Source organism: Meleagris gallopavo, chromosome 5 (assembly GCF_000146605.3).
Source record: "Meleagris gallopavo isolate NT-WF06-2002-E0010 breed Aviagen turkey brand Nicholas breeding stock chromosome 5, Turkey_5.1, whole genome shotgun sequence".
In the NCBI taxonomy this organism is placed as follows: Eukaryota; Metazoa; Chordata; class Aves; order Galliformes; family Phasianidae; genus Meleagris; species Meleagris gallopavo.
In genome coordinates, this window is record NC_015015.2 from 42,176,393 (window position 1) to 42,191,574 (window position 15,182).

The 15,182-nt window shown below is 39.2% G+C and overlaps 1 protein-coding gene across 1 annotated transcript in view; it reads right to left on the reverse strand.

Annotated features, from left to right (window-relative positions):
- KCNK10 (potassium two pore domain channel subfamily K member 10) overlaps positions 1-14,740 on the reverse strand; it is a 56,400-nt gene extending 41,660 nt beyond the window's left edge. The window contains exon 1 of the mRNA XM_031553637.1: positions 14,514-14,740. Coding sequence (XP_031409497.1) covers positions 14,514-14,565 — 52 coding nt within the window. The 5' untranslated portion in view covers positions 14,566-14,740. The remainder of the gene's footprint in view (positions 1-14,513) is intronic.
- Between the last annotated feature and the right edge of the window lie 442 nt (positions 14,741-15,182).

Consider the following 15,182-nt stretch of genomic DNA (forward strand, 5'->3'; position numbering starts at 1 on the left):
CCTGGAGAGCCCACTCTGGAGCAGATTTATCTGAAGGACTGCACCCACAGTGAAAGCCCATGCTGGAGCAAGGGAAAAGTGCACGGGGAAAGCAGAGCCACAGAGGAACTGTTGTGACCTCACCACAGCCTCTGCTCTCCATCTACCTGCACCACTCAGGATTGGGAGAAGGAAGAGGAATTTGAGAAGAAATAGGGAAGCTGAACCTAGTAGGGAAAAAAAAAAAAAAGAAGATGGGAAGGCATTTTAACCTTTGTCTTTGCTTCTCATCATTTTATCAATTTTAATCTGCAACAAACTAAAATAATTTTCCACAAGTCAATCTGCTTTGTTTGTGCCAGCAACAGGTAAGCAATCTCCCAGTCTTTATCTTGGCCCACAAGATTTTCTATCTTATTTTCTCCCCGTGTCCTTTTGAGGAGGGAAGAAACAGCTGGGTGGGCATCTGGCAGCCAGCTCAGGTCAACCCACCAAGCCAGCTTGGACAACAGACAACAGAGCTGAGCACACGAGTTGATGTGTATCATTCAGCACTTTTTTTCCTTCTAAGTCCCATCAATCATGGTATGCATATGGATTTTGGCAAAAAAAGAAAAAAGTCATCAGTTCATTACCCTCACACTCTAAGAATATCAATGTATAGATCAAGACTTGAACTACTGTGATGAGCATGAGAAAGAAAGAGCGAGAGCAAGCAGTCTTCCAACAGCAATGCCTTCTTGTCATTAAATACTGGAGCTGAGTCAATGTGGAACAAAAACATTCATTTGTCCTATTGAGCTGATTTGATTTTTTTCACTTTTTATCACCTTTCATTCTCATTTTTGTTCTCACACATAATCATTTTATTTTACTCATTTTCTATACACATTTGAGAAAGTAGATGTTAGCAGCACACATTTTCACATAAAGCTAAATGTCAAATTCATTAAATATTTCATGCTGGTAGGAGTTGTGTATGCCCTTAACTAACCATGGAAAAACAGCAATACAATGTGATTTCTTTGGCAACTTTAAAAAAGAAAAGAAAATCACCATTTTTTTGCAGATGTTAAATAGCTAGAAATGGAGTGCTGGGTAAACTTGACCAACTGTATTATTTATTAATCTAGTTGTGATTAGTTTAACAAGCGTGCAAGAGATTAACGAGTCTGTGCAATTACTCTTCTCCTGAGCTATGCTGTGTCTTTTTTCATTGATTTCAAAAGATTTTGTGAGGGTGTTGAAAGACTTTCTGGTATTCCATCATTTCCATTCAGCAATTCTGAACCTAGACTCCCTAAAGAGATACAAAAGAAGAATGTACAAGCTAGCTGAATTTTAGTTAGGAAATGTAGTGAGAGAGAGGAGGGTCTGAATACCATTTTTATACTTATTGTATTTCTGAAAGGTTCTGCCATTTATATGTGTAAATTCTTTAAAGCACAGCAGAATAGTAGTTCAAGCATCCAGCTCAAAAGGTTTTTCAAGGCAAGGAAAGGAAAATTTCATAAAGTTTGCTTAGGAAAAAAAGAAGTCTACAGAATGAAAATCTCAGTGCTTTTAACCACCAAAGAAATAAATAAATCAAAAAACTCACTAAGTCAACAAATCCAATCTTAAATTGTATTTGTGTAGGTTCTCATTAATAATTGCATATTATAATTATTTCATAAATTCTTCAAATTATGGTTTCAGACATCAGTGGCATTTAGAACAGGAGTTCCACTCTCCTGAATCTATTCCAGATAGCAGTGCATTACCATATACCACTTTCTTTAGATCATTATGTAAAAATCCAATGATAGATGACAATAATTTTCCTTGATCCTAAATGTGAGGAGTTCAAAAGTATTTCTAGGCTCCTTCTTGCAGAGTGATCCAATTTTTTATTAAGATTTGCACAGAAAACAGCTTTAAGCCACAAAAAGCCAGATAGATTTCTTAGCATGGTGATGTGTTTCTCAAAAAAGCTCTTCTTATGACTTATCATAAAGTGGGGGGGGGGGTGAGGGTGGGGGAATGGGGGATGGACAAAGTCATACTTTAATTCTTTAGCTTTGTGTCCCTTTTTTTTTGTCTACAGCACAAACTTTCATCATACATATATTTAGCAAACAATGGACATGAAGTTACATTTTTCTTTCTTCAGAAAAAGAAAGCAATCTTCAAATGGCAGAGAAAAGGCTGTTGTATTCAGCATGTTTCTCTGTTCCACTTATCACTAACATATTAAATGGTAACAAAATACCAACATGATTCATTATAAGCTAGTGTTAAGAGTACAGAACAAGAAAAGAAAAAAATGAGTTAGCGAACTACAGAGGGCAAATGCCTCTTCATGTTTAAAGAATGCAGGAAATACCTGTGTCTTTTACTTCAGCCAGTTTGGCCAATCTAGTATCTTGGTTTGAGTAAGCCCATCTGCAAGGATAGCTAACATGGGAACACCTATTGAGTGAAATCTTCTTCACTGAAGTTTCTTATTGGACAGACAATCATCTGCCAGAAAACATATTTTCAGCCTATATTTTCAGCTTGTGCCCTGCATTCCCATGTGGACCCAAGAAGAAAAGCTACGAGTGAAGGATAAATTAGGAAAACAGCCTAATGTTGTAGACCATATTTATCATCCAGGACATGTAAACAAACAGGTAAAATGTTAAGGGTATAAAAACTTCCAAAAAATGCATCTCCTGACTCACAACAGGAAAATGCTGTTGAAAGCTTTCCCCTCTGTGAAAAATAGTCAAATGCATTTCAGCATTCATCTTCGCACCAGTCATGCCAAAAGTCTAGTAATCTTTCATGATTATCTAAATATATCAAAGTATTTTTCTTAGAATACGTAACCTCCCGTGACACTGAGAAAAACATACTGCATGTATTCACTATTTGTCTCATGTAAACATTGCCACAAAGACTTTAGCAAATGATTTCAAGAATAATTTAAGGAGGTGATTAAAACATGGTCTTTGTCATATCTGCAACAAGCAGGTATGACAATTAATTGTCATCAGTGTATTAGCAACTCCTGAAGTTCTTTTAAGAGACAGCTCTGTTCCACTCTTTATACATAAAAAATACTGGCCTGTCTGTTATAAGATTAATAGATAACCACAAATTATATTCCTTTGTGTTGTTAGTCATAAAAGACAAATACGATACTCCTTTTGTGAGCTGCTCTTGCCGACTATTTACAAGAACATCCAGATGGATTCTGACCCTGACTCTCTGTCTTCAGAACTGCAGTCAGAGCCTGCCCACAAAAACCTAAAATGGACTGTCCGAGTCTTACTCTTCCTCTGTTGCAAACACAGCCCCAGCACTCCTGCATACTGAGGCAATGCAAATTGCAGGAAAATAAGAGGACACCCAAGACTGGTTTGTGGAAGTATCAGCCAGAACATATGCACTGACATTAAAAAATATATATCTCTGCCAAAAGTCACAATCATGGTATTCTGGGATACTTCCCCCACTCTCCCACTGCTCCCAGGCACATACGTGAAAGCTCACTGGTCAAAAGGCTGGGGTACAGGACAGGGTGTGAACTCCAGAAACAGCTGAAAGCATCTTTGGTTGTTTTTTTTCTAGCTTGACTTCAGGACAATAATCCTCAGGGGGTTTCTATCTAACATTTATTGGCATTAACATGAAGATGCACTGCTATTGACACCATTCGTAGCGCTACTTACAGAGCTGCCAAGTCCAGATGAGCACTTGAGAGAGATTTGTCTTGTGCTGGAGTGAGATTGCACACTGCTGGAGGGCAGTTCGAATTTTGTTTCCCCTGCTTTGCTTTCTCTTTCCTGACCTCTCTTCCACACTGCCCTCCTCCAAATACACACATCTGTTCTTGTCTCTCATTTCTCTACAGTCCTGCTGGCAGCATAGGAAGCAGCATACCTGCAGCTTGCTGCGTAGTTCCTCTTCCCACAGCTCTGCTCTCAGCTGCCCTCTCCATTGCCTCTGACACTCGAGCCAGAGCAAGGCGCCCAGCCACAAGTGATGAGGTGAACTCCCTGGCAAGGTATTTTACATATTGGTAAATGGAAAATGGAGTAGAAGAGCATTGCGCTGAGGAGTTGAAAGAGTTGAGGGGAGGTTAGAAGTGATTGGCAGGGGCAAGTCCCAAATAGGGAATCCCTCTGCTTCAAAACCGGTGACTGTGTTTGTTCCAACACACTCACTGGCAGCAGTGCTACTATCATCAGGCTCATGAGGCTATTTTTAGAGAAACTGAATATAGAGAAACCCAACAAAAATCCTCACCTTTTGTTTTCTGAAATAAAGCTAAAACTAATAGATCATTGCTAAAAACTCTTTCCCTAGCATTAGACCAATATTTCTTGTTCTTGCTAAAATTGGGAGCGCTAGTCCGTTCAGATTTGTTCTATCAAGAGCCAAATCGGAAGCAAGTGCTTTTGGCTCAAAATCTTAGGGCATAGTGATGACTTTGTGAAAAAGAGTTCCTGTCAGAACAGATGAGTACACCACTTTTTTGTCTTATTAGGCAATATTTAGAAAATCTTCTTTCTTGTCAACATATCACAAGCCTCAAGTACAAGCATCAACAAATAAGCAGCTGGTCCTCTGCAGAATTCATCCTGCAGGAACAACAGGCTCATTGAAGCAGTGATGCTGCTGCTTATCCACAATCTTCCTTTTAAAGACTAATAAAAAAAAGTCATTGCATCATGCCATTGGGTAAAATAAGTCAATTACATTTTTCTCTCCAGGAAGTGTTCCAGAATTCCAGCAACATTTAGGAAGTCAGGATGTCCCACAAGATTTCAAGGTTTTCTGTTTCCAAGTACTCATACAATGATGTAGGTTCAGGGTTTTAGCTGGTGTCCTACTGCTGAAGAAGCTGGACTGGAATCTTCCAAATATCCTGTCTCATTATTTCACACAAGATATCCAGCAAATGGTCTCATGGCCAGACCAGCCAGTGAAGAAAACCTTTATCTTCTAATAGTTTAGCATAAGAAGACTTGTGTATAAAGAAAAGAACATTCTTACCTATAGAAACCTGGTGGAAAGAGAAACAAGTAGTGGAGACAAAAGATGAAATAAAGCTCCATTGCTCCATTCTGTCCTGTGAAGGAAACTACCTAATCTATATTTGAAGTGTGATTGATGACAGCTGTCTGCTAGTGGCATGGCATAGCATTGGAGTGAAGGAATCTCTTTGCTTTCTCACAATCATGCAAAGAGGAACTGTAGTGGCACCAGATATATACTATAAGCTGGAAACATAAGGTACCAATACATCATTTAGCCAGGGGAGTGCATTTGCTGCAGGACTCTCTAATGTTAACAGAAAAAGAATAGACCTTTCACATATGAACAAGATTAGAAAACACAGGCACGATAAGAGTAGTGTGAGCACCTTCAGAGATTTCTTGACTCATCTTTTAAGATGTATCAGCACATTACTGACTATAACTAGAGAGCTCACACTGATGTTCCTCTGTAAAAGCAAGAACTCCTGCATCAGTCTGCTGGTGGTTTACCCAGCCTGGATAGTGGTTTAAATTTATAGAAAAATACTGTGAATTCTAACAAAATTGAGTAATGATTCACTGCTTCAATTAAATAATGATTTCTCAATTTTTCTGGGCAATGGGAATAGAATTGGATTATTCATCATGTGGTAATGGTCAGAAATCTTGTAAGAAGCACATCCATTGGGTTATTTTTTAGTTCACTGGAGATACACTATTTGTATATACTGAGGTTCTATACAGGTTAGTGCTAAATTCCTGTACACAGTAAGTGAGTCTTACTGTGCTTTGAAAACAAGAGAAAGAATACATGTAAGCTAGATATTACAAAATGACTTTGTGCGGAAAAGTCATTTCACAAGTGAGAGGCAGTTGCTGTTTGAAATGCACTTCTTCAGCACAGATATTTTTATTTTCTGTTATTCTAGATTCTTTATAATGTACACATTTTTCATTTCCACTTTTGGTGTGTTAAGTTGCATTGGCGAAGATGCTGCAATCAGAATGCTCACAGAACAATTATTAGAAAGTACTGAGTCAGAGAGCTCAGATAAGCAAGAGTAAGTAGGTCGTGGTGCCTCCAGAATCATTATCCTGCGCCTGGCAGCAAACACAAGCAGAACAGATGAACAGTGCCACCAGTTGGACATACAGAGCTCCAGATCAACACTAGGCTGATTCTGGCTGCACAAAGCTGGCTTCAGAGCTGTTATATGTTATACAATTTAGGATATCATAGATAAGGAGACTGGTCCAACAAACAAATTATGTGAGACTTTTCTTGTCTCATGCTCAACTTCTATTCTGAGTATAGAAACACAGTTGCAATTTGAACTATGATAAAGTTTCATAGCCACATAAGGATGGTATCTGCTAATATGCTGTGGTTTCTAGAATCTAATAGTGCTTTGCAGTGTTGTCATACTGTGTCACTGACACATAGCTACATGCATTCGGATATCAAAATTAAGAAGGAGACAGCTGTGTCCTCTTAGTCAGTTTTGCTCCAAATCAAGCTTCATTTAAGAAAAGTATGCCTGTACAATGTAATATAATAGTAGGTGAATATGACCTCATTCTGTACTCAAAGCTGGTAGTAACAAATGAAATCACCACTAATAATGCCTAGCTCAGAATAGTAATTTACTGTTTCTGGCAGAGATGCACTAGGAATGACTGTATAACCCCTCATGACCCCAAAGCCCAGGCAATTTGAGAATGAATCCACCAGGAAAGAATGGTGTCCTCTAAATCTTTCTAGTGAGGAGGTACCCAAAACCATTTGGGCTAAAGTTCAAAATACAAATACAGAACAAATGAAAGAGTTGATGAGTTGTTTATCTTGTAATATAACTCGTTAGAGTCAATACAGATGTGCCCATATTAGAGAGTGCATCCCAGAGAGTTATTCTGCTCATCCTAAACCAGACACCTCCTGAAAGTTCTCCAGGCTACAACGACCATATGTGACTATATTTCCTCTGACCATAGCAGGTCCTTTCACTCAAATTCTTCTGCATTTCATTTGAATACCTACCTATATTTAGATGTTTTATGTTCAAAATAGTCACAACTGAGCATAACTCAGTTGCTCACTCATATTTACCTAGTACCTATTGTGGGGTCCTAGGGCATTTTATCTCGCTTTAAGCTGCTCCTCTAGGAAGACAGAGGTGTCCGTTTGGCCCATTAGCATACATACCTATCCTATGTAAATGTTTCAGTTGCCTTACTGTCCATTAAATGGCAGCAGGTATTTATTTTCAGAAAACAGAATCAACAAATAATGTCTGATGGCAATGAGAAACCCAAGTTATGTGTCAGCATATTATTGTAAACGAGTAATGAACTCTTCTTCTCAAAGAAGATAATTATTATGGTGGCTCCAGCACCACTAAAAGGTAGGCCTGGGGTTGTTTCTTTGCCTATCACAAATGTCGCTGCACAAATGTCTCTTAAAACCCCTATTAGCAGTCTTAACACTTAAGAAACCAGCAATAGTAATCTTAAGAATCTCAGTGGTGCAAGCACAAAAGTGGTGCAAAATCCAAAATCCTCATCCAGTAAAGTCACTAACATGCTGTTTCTTTCTCCTCAGAAAGAAAAGATGAGTCAGTCCTGCTGAGATATGAACATATGGCTATAACAAATCTAGATACTCAAAGCCTGATGCTTGAAACACTGTGATGATTCTGTAGGATAGCGATGCCAAAATAACTTGCATTGCTTAATAAGAATGTTTTGTTACTCCTTAGTAGTTGAATTGTTTATTGTCTACACAAATTTTGATAACTGATTCTATCTCACTACTGGCTTTCATTTTCACCTCTCAAACCAAGATTTAACCACACCAAAATTTGCACTGTAACTTCAAAATCTTAATCTTAATCTTGTATTTGGGAACACCTGAGTAACACATATTGATACATGTATTTGGTATACTGCTCAAAACATTTGTCAGTAATAACATTTATAATAGTAAGGAAATTTTTTTTTAGCAGTTAAAGATGAAGTCTGAATTCTTGGTTTCAGCATTCTCAGACCAAGAAAATATCCCCCAATGTTTCATTAACATTGTCAGAGAATTATGGTTCACTTTTTAAACATCGGTTTATTTAAATAATCTGAATTGATATTTAACTGTAACTGTAAAAGCAACCTAGAAAAAAATATATCAAAAACAAAACAAAAAAACAGTGAACTATGGAACAAAAAGAATTGAGTATATGATGGGTTTTGTTCTCATTCGCTGTTTGATCTCATCGGGTTAACTGGGGAGAACTGAACGGCAGGTTATTTTTAAAGTCAGTGGTTTCACCTTAGAGGACATTTCCATCTCTAATATTATCTGGGTTTTTTTGTTTGTTTCTTTGTTTTTCTTCTTTCTTCCAGTCACTTTTTTACTTTTAATTCATAGGGACAACAAAGTTCTGAGACTTTAAAGTGAAGAATCTCATATTGTTTGTACTGGAGGAGTAAAAGCCTATCTCTGGTTTAAATCATGAGAGTAAGACTTATATCAAAATATATATGCACTCTTCTGTCTGAAGCTGATATAGTTGATACACTAGCTAGATAAATCCATAGACATGACAAAAGCTAAACCAAAAGCTACCCAATTACAACAGATATCATGTATCTTTCTCCCAAAAGCAAACTCCATCACTTCAGGTAGCATCCATTTTCAAGACCTGCTCAAGGGAATTTTCAGCTCAAAAGCCTATTAATCAATTACTTTTGTACAATGTTGCAAAAATAGCACTGGTATTCTTCACTGAAATTGTAACTCTGTTCTAACTTCTCCAGCTGCTAACAATTCTACTGCTACCCTTGACCTAGACTTATAGCATCATAGTGCTCTGTTCATTTCCTTTTCCTCACAGTATAGATGGCATTATAATAATACTTTACTTTTCATCTTTCTTACCTTGACTATTGTTCAGTCTTTCTTACTGCTACTACTATAAGAAAGCTGTTGCCCAATCTTTTACTTCCTTTTATTATTAATTTGACCTTTCTGAATCCTTACTTTTTCCAGATCCAAGACAACTCAAAACCAATATGATTTTGTGATGCAAGCAGCACATGGTTAGTATCCTGCCTTCATTTGCTGGGAACAGAGCTATGTTTTTGTACATCACAGCTTTCCATAGCAATGTCTTCTTACCCTGAGCTACTAAAAATGTCTTATTAGTGCAGAAGGATACTAAGTTGTCTAGCCCACAGCCGCACTTCATGATATTAAACACATATTTTCATATATATTCTTGAAACGAGAGACAGAAATGAGATTCCTCATTCTACTCATTTATGTCTTTATAATAGTTTGCTCTTTGCATAGGTTTCTGATATTAAATGGCAGAAAAAGCAGAAACTGGAACAGTTTGTAACATTTTGCAGCCAGTTTAATTTTATACTGAGTAGTCAACACTGAAGAGTTCTTCCAACAGCCATTAAGAGATGATCCAATCCTGCTATCTGTACAGACTCGGGTCCAAATGCAGGTGTCCACTTCCTCTTTAGGTGCCTCAGGTGAAATAAAAAATCCCACAGAAGGACCTATGGAAGACTTGTGCCCATCTGGAGAAGCAGCTGGGGACTATCAAATGGCTCTATACGCATCTAATGGGAAACTCAATTGAGCCTTCAGTGTCTGCAGAGATGTGGAAGTAATGCTAGTTTCCTCTAGTTGTAGAGTGCAGAGATAACCTTATTTCATAAGTGATGTGATCGATGCATAAAGACAGGCTGTTTTTCTCCCTCCTAATTGTTTTAGCACTGATTGCAATACATGTGATCTGCTTTCAATAGCAAGTCTTAGATTGCTCTAAACAAGTTAATTATATTTCACAACACCCTTGTGCAGTAGACAAAAATTAATATTTCCATTTTGCAGTCAGAGAAGAAAGGAGGAAAAGAAAGGGTAAGTGACTTACTGAAAGTTAAACAATAACTCAGTGGCAGAATCAGAAAAACTCCAGACTTTCAATCACAGCTTGAATTCACCACAGACCACTAACACAAAATGTAAGGATGATAGTAATAGCATGATTTTAGGGTTTCAAACTGAGAGAGCTACCTTACATAAAAGATGTGTTTGCAAAAAGACACTGAGCTTGTACCAAAACTTCAGAGTTCCAAAAGATCGAGTTGAGATAAACATCTAGCTGAAAATTCAAAGGGCTTTGATAATCCATATCACTGCAATGATGGTACAAAAACAAACAAACAAACAAACAAACAAACAAAAACAAAAAACCTGGAGGCACAAATGATGGATCAAGGTTGAACTCCATTTTCTGCTTACTAACATCATCACCTTGGAAAAAAACATCAAACCATCGCTCTGCAAGACATTCATGTTTGGAGATAATTTCTGAGCATGTTGGAAAGGGTCACATCTATCCTCTTCTGGGAAGAAGCAGTAATTTTAAGCTGACAATTTATGCTAACAATTAGCATAAAAAAATGATATTCCTGTGATATCCAGAGTTTTGGTCAGAATGAAGGATGCTTAAAAATATATTTGGAAAGACTTTGTAAGCTAACTTAAGTATGGACAACAGGACTCCAAGAGGAGGGTGGGAGATGAAGGAAGAGAAGAACAATTACAAGAGTTAGAATCTCTGTATGCTGCTCTAAATGCAATCTTACATTTCAAAATGTTTACATGAGAATTTGCATGACGTATGAAACTAAAAATCTGATCTACTAATTAGTGTGAGGATTGCATTGCCTAAATTGCACCAAACAGAAGAAGGAAAAAATCAATGACAGGCAAATTACAGAGTCACAGAATTGTAGGAGTTGGAAGGGACCATCAAGACCAACCCCTCTGCCAAAGCAGGTTCCCTACACCAGGTCGCACAGGTAGGCGTCCAGGCGAGACTTGAATATCTCCAGAGAAGGAGACTCCACAACCTCCCTGGGCAGCCTGTTCCAGTGCTCCGTCACCCTCACCGTGAAGAAGTTCTTACGCACATTCGTGCGAAACTTCCTATGCTGCAGGTTATGTCCGTTTCCCCTCGTCCTGTCTCCACGTATCACTGAAAAGAGACTGGCCTCACTACTATGGCCGCCACACCTCAGGTATTTATAAACCTGGATCAGGTCCCCTCTCAGTCTTCTTTTCTCAAGGCTAAACAGACCCAGTTCACTTAGCCTTTCTTCACAGGGGAGATGCTCCAGGCCCTTCACCATCTTTGTGGCCCTCCGCTGGACTCTTTCCAAGAGATCCCTGTCTTTTTTGTACTGGGGAGCCCAGAACTGGACACAGTAAAATTAAATGCCCTTTGATAGTATAAATCCAAGCTGATTCTAGCAGTAAGACAAATAGCAGGACTTTTCTTCTTTTTTTCTTTTTTTTTCCTACCTCAAATGTGAGGATACATAGTATGAGATCCTGTATCCCTACTGAGAGTCCAGCTCTGTGAAAAAATGTGTTTCTTCTGCAGGAGCCTGTTTGGGATTATGCTCTTCTGTTAACCAACTCACTCAATGCATATGAACACTATGTACATTCTGTTGTGAGATTCTAGGACAGTGTTCATACTGGAATGTTAGGAACAAATCCTAATGACTTTTGCAATGACATTTGATAATGAATGGAGTTATATAGTGCCTAGGACAGGAGGGAACTTCCCTGAGGGAACCCGAACCTTAGGTACTCCCAGGTTTATGAAATAATTGGTTTATCTAGAAAATACACTGATCAGTTAGAGAGACTGCAGAAGTAATTTCTGTAGCCATGACAAGTGAAGATGCTACACAATAGGATAAAAGTATATACAGTTCAATACCACCATGCCTTATTTATTCTAGTCTAACAGTCTACAAAATCAGTCCACTTAGCTATGTATAACACATGAGCTCTTACATTAAGTCTATTCCTTTAAACTTGTTCCATCCACAAAGTATTTCTATGCTATATTAATTTTCACTGACGTGAAGTGAGAATAACAGGTTTATGTGAGATGAAGTCTACCAGTAAGTTCTATTTATTTATCTAAATATATAAAGTGCAGTCCATTAACACCATTAAAGAGTTTGAGCATTAATTCCTTTCAACATATATCATCCTGACCTGGAATCAAAAACCAGCAATGTCATCAGTCTCAAGCCAATCATACCTCCACAACAAGGACTGTGGGCTTTAGAAATGTTTCTGGAATAGATAGATAGATAGATAGATAGATAGATAGATAGATAGATAGATAGATAGACAGACAGATAATCCAGCAAATTTTGCCTTGAGTGAACTGACCTAAACATCTTTGAGATGCCGTAGCTCTCACTTTCATCCTCAACATGTTACCTTGCTTGCCAGAAACATTGGTTGAAATATTTCAAGTAGTGTTAGCACAAGTCAGCACAATTTACGCTAGACAGAAACATGGAAACTGCATGTTCTCTATCTGACTAGAACAGAGAACTATCACACAAAACACACTGCAGTGAGCCTGCTAACGGAGTGTGAACATTCACTGGCCACAAGTTCTGCTTTTAATACTGAGGACTCTTCGTATCCTTTCACTGGATTTTTAAATGTTGATCTAAGAAAGTAGTATCCAAAATGTAACATCCTCCTAACCTCGTACCTGCAGAGAAGAGACCACATATGCAACATCAAACTGCTCCTGTATTGATTGGACCGTAGACAATTTTTCCTTATCAATTTGAGTTTTTCTATTCAATTGATTTTTATCTATTTCCTGAGTCCCACAGAGAATTAGAAATTAACATTTCTTGCTTCCTTCCTGGCTATGTGTTAATGACCTTGCTGCTTGGCTAATGAAGACTATACCCTGAAGGAAAATAACAGGTAGGATTCTGCAGTCCTTACCAGGGAATCAGCCTGACAGTGGGGGAACCTGCTGGGTTTGAGGTCCTTAACCTGTTTGAATATTCTGTGGTTTTGGACTCATTAATAAATTGTGACCAACCACCTGTTGAATCCATATGCTGTAAAGCTGTTTTCCAAGCAGGGGGACTGCACACAGAATATCAGCAGTACAGCTTCTTGTGTGCATAGTCAAGGGATGGGAGGGAAGGGCTTCTTGCAGTAAAAGGCATTTTGCAATGCATAAAATGGAGTAAAATTAAGCTACAGAAAACACATTCAAAAAAGCACCTGGGAAGAGCAGATTTTCACCACATCTGATTTTGACCACAGGATAGGAATATGCTCCTATTGAAATAACCAAATGTGTTAGTGTTACTGCCCATGTGTTGGCTGTGAAGCCGAGGGTGGAGGAGACTGATGTGTCGACTTCAGCTTTCACCTAATTAAAGATGTAGTAAGGCTTAAACGAAAGCTTAATTGTGTATCCTATGCAAACAGCACACCAGATCTGCTCGGCAGAAAGATGTCTATTCTGCTGTATTTCTTCTACACCAAGAGAAAATGTTTCTAATGGTTCTTTTTAGAAATTAGGACACAGAGAGTGACAAATAGACCACTAAAACCAGACCTGCAGAATAAAGATGAATACTTAAAACCCATGCTATCACTTCATACTTCCTGCAAGCACTGCTGTACAGCAACTAGCTGCCAGCAGCTCTACTGCAAACCTCAGCATATGGCTCCAAGTTGCTCTGCTCCTGTATCAATGCACAGAAATATGACACACCAACATATACATTGCCAGTAGGATTTTTTCAGTTATTTCTTCTGTAGAATGCACATGAACTTCTTTCCATGCCCAGAAAAAAAAAAGAAAGAAAGAAAGAAAGAAAGAAAGAAAGAAAAGAAAATAAAGAAAGAAAAAGAAAAAAAAAAAAGAGCATTTCAGTATGGTTTATTTTAAAACACAACTTAGATCATTTTTTTGAAAACCACTGCACTGGCGTAAATCTCCTGCCACCATCACACAAACACTCCCTAAGACAGACTCCAAGGCTAACTACAGAGTTAATCAAACTATCCGCTTGTGATGAGCAATTGTTTATAGGACAGTGTAAAAAGTCAAAAGGTCCCTTTGGGCTCCATTATTTAATGTGTGTTTTTGTAGTGTTCACATTATGGGTTATACTGCAGCAGCATTTTGCTCCAGTTGCTTGCCAGCATTTACCGTAGAGGAGCCCTTAGCAAGCTGTCACATCTGTGTCCACTCCTGTATACCACCCATTTAGCAGAGACAATGATGACCAGAAACAACAAAGGAGCGACAGATAAAACAAACAATGCTCTGAGCCAGAGACCACAGCCATCCCAAGCAAGTTTGCCATGGAAATACTCAAGAAAAAAGGAGGGAAGAAAAAGGAGACATCAAATACATAACTGTAAAACTTACACCCAGATGAGGTTTTAACCACGTACCCACACAATCCCACATCTTTGGAGCAATTTCTAATGCCTTGGTAGGGCTGAGGAAGGAAGAACAAACAGAGCACATGGGAGGCAGACAAGCATCCAGCGTCTCCTCCCATTTGGAGTCAAATAGTCTCCTGCGAGTCACGAGACGGAAGGAATAATACTAATAATTGTTATTATTGTAATAATGATAGTAATAGAGATTCACCAACCTTGAGGATCCCAGTTCACCTGTTTTCTTGGAGTCTCGATTGGAAATTTCATCGCTTCCTTTTTGCACGGGGAGGAAAAAGAATTAAATAAATTTCCCGACCTTCCTGTCTCAATGCTGCAGTCAAACAAATTAATTTCAAATTATAGGGAGTCTGCGCTGTTTGACTGAGGGGAACTGGTGGTTGCCAAGGCAAGAGATACACAAATAAATCAAAGAAAGTGGGGAGGGGCGGGGAGGGGAGTGGGGCGGTGGGGTTTGCAGAGGGGGTGCGGACACCCCAGCAGAGAGGGGGAGTGGAGATAAGGTAAGGGTCAGAGGAGTCGGGGCTGGGCAGCTTGTGCCGCTGCGTCTTGGGCTGCCCGATCCCTCTCAGATGCTGGGGCGGCACGGTCCCCGCTCAGCCCACCTAAGGGGCTCGGGGCTGGGCAGCCCTCAGGAAGCGAGCCATGCCCACCCCCAGCATCACCTCCCACACGTACACACCCCAAAGCTGAGCCCACGTCAGCTCGGCCGCAGCACTAGGAGAGTAACAGGTCAGCAGCGGGGGCGAGCAGCAGCGGGGGCGAGCCGCAGCGGCATGGCTGGGGGAAGGCTGGGCACCCTCGGCTGGGTGTAGCAGCTGCCTAGCTCGCTGAGGAGAGCCGAAGCAGGAAGGATGGGAGGAGGA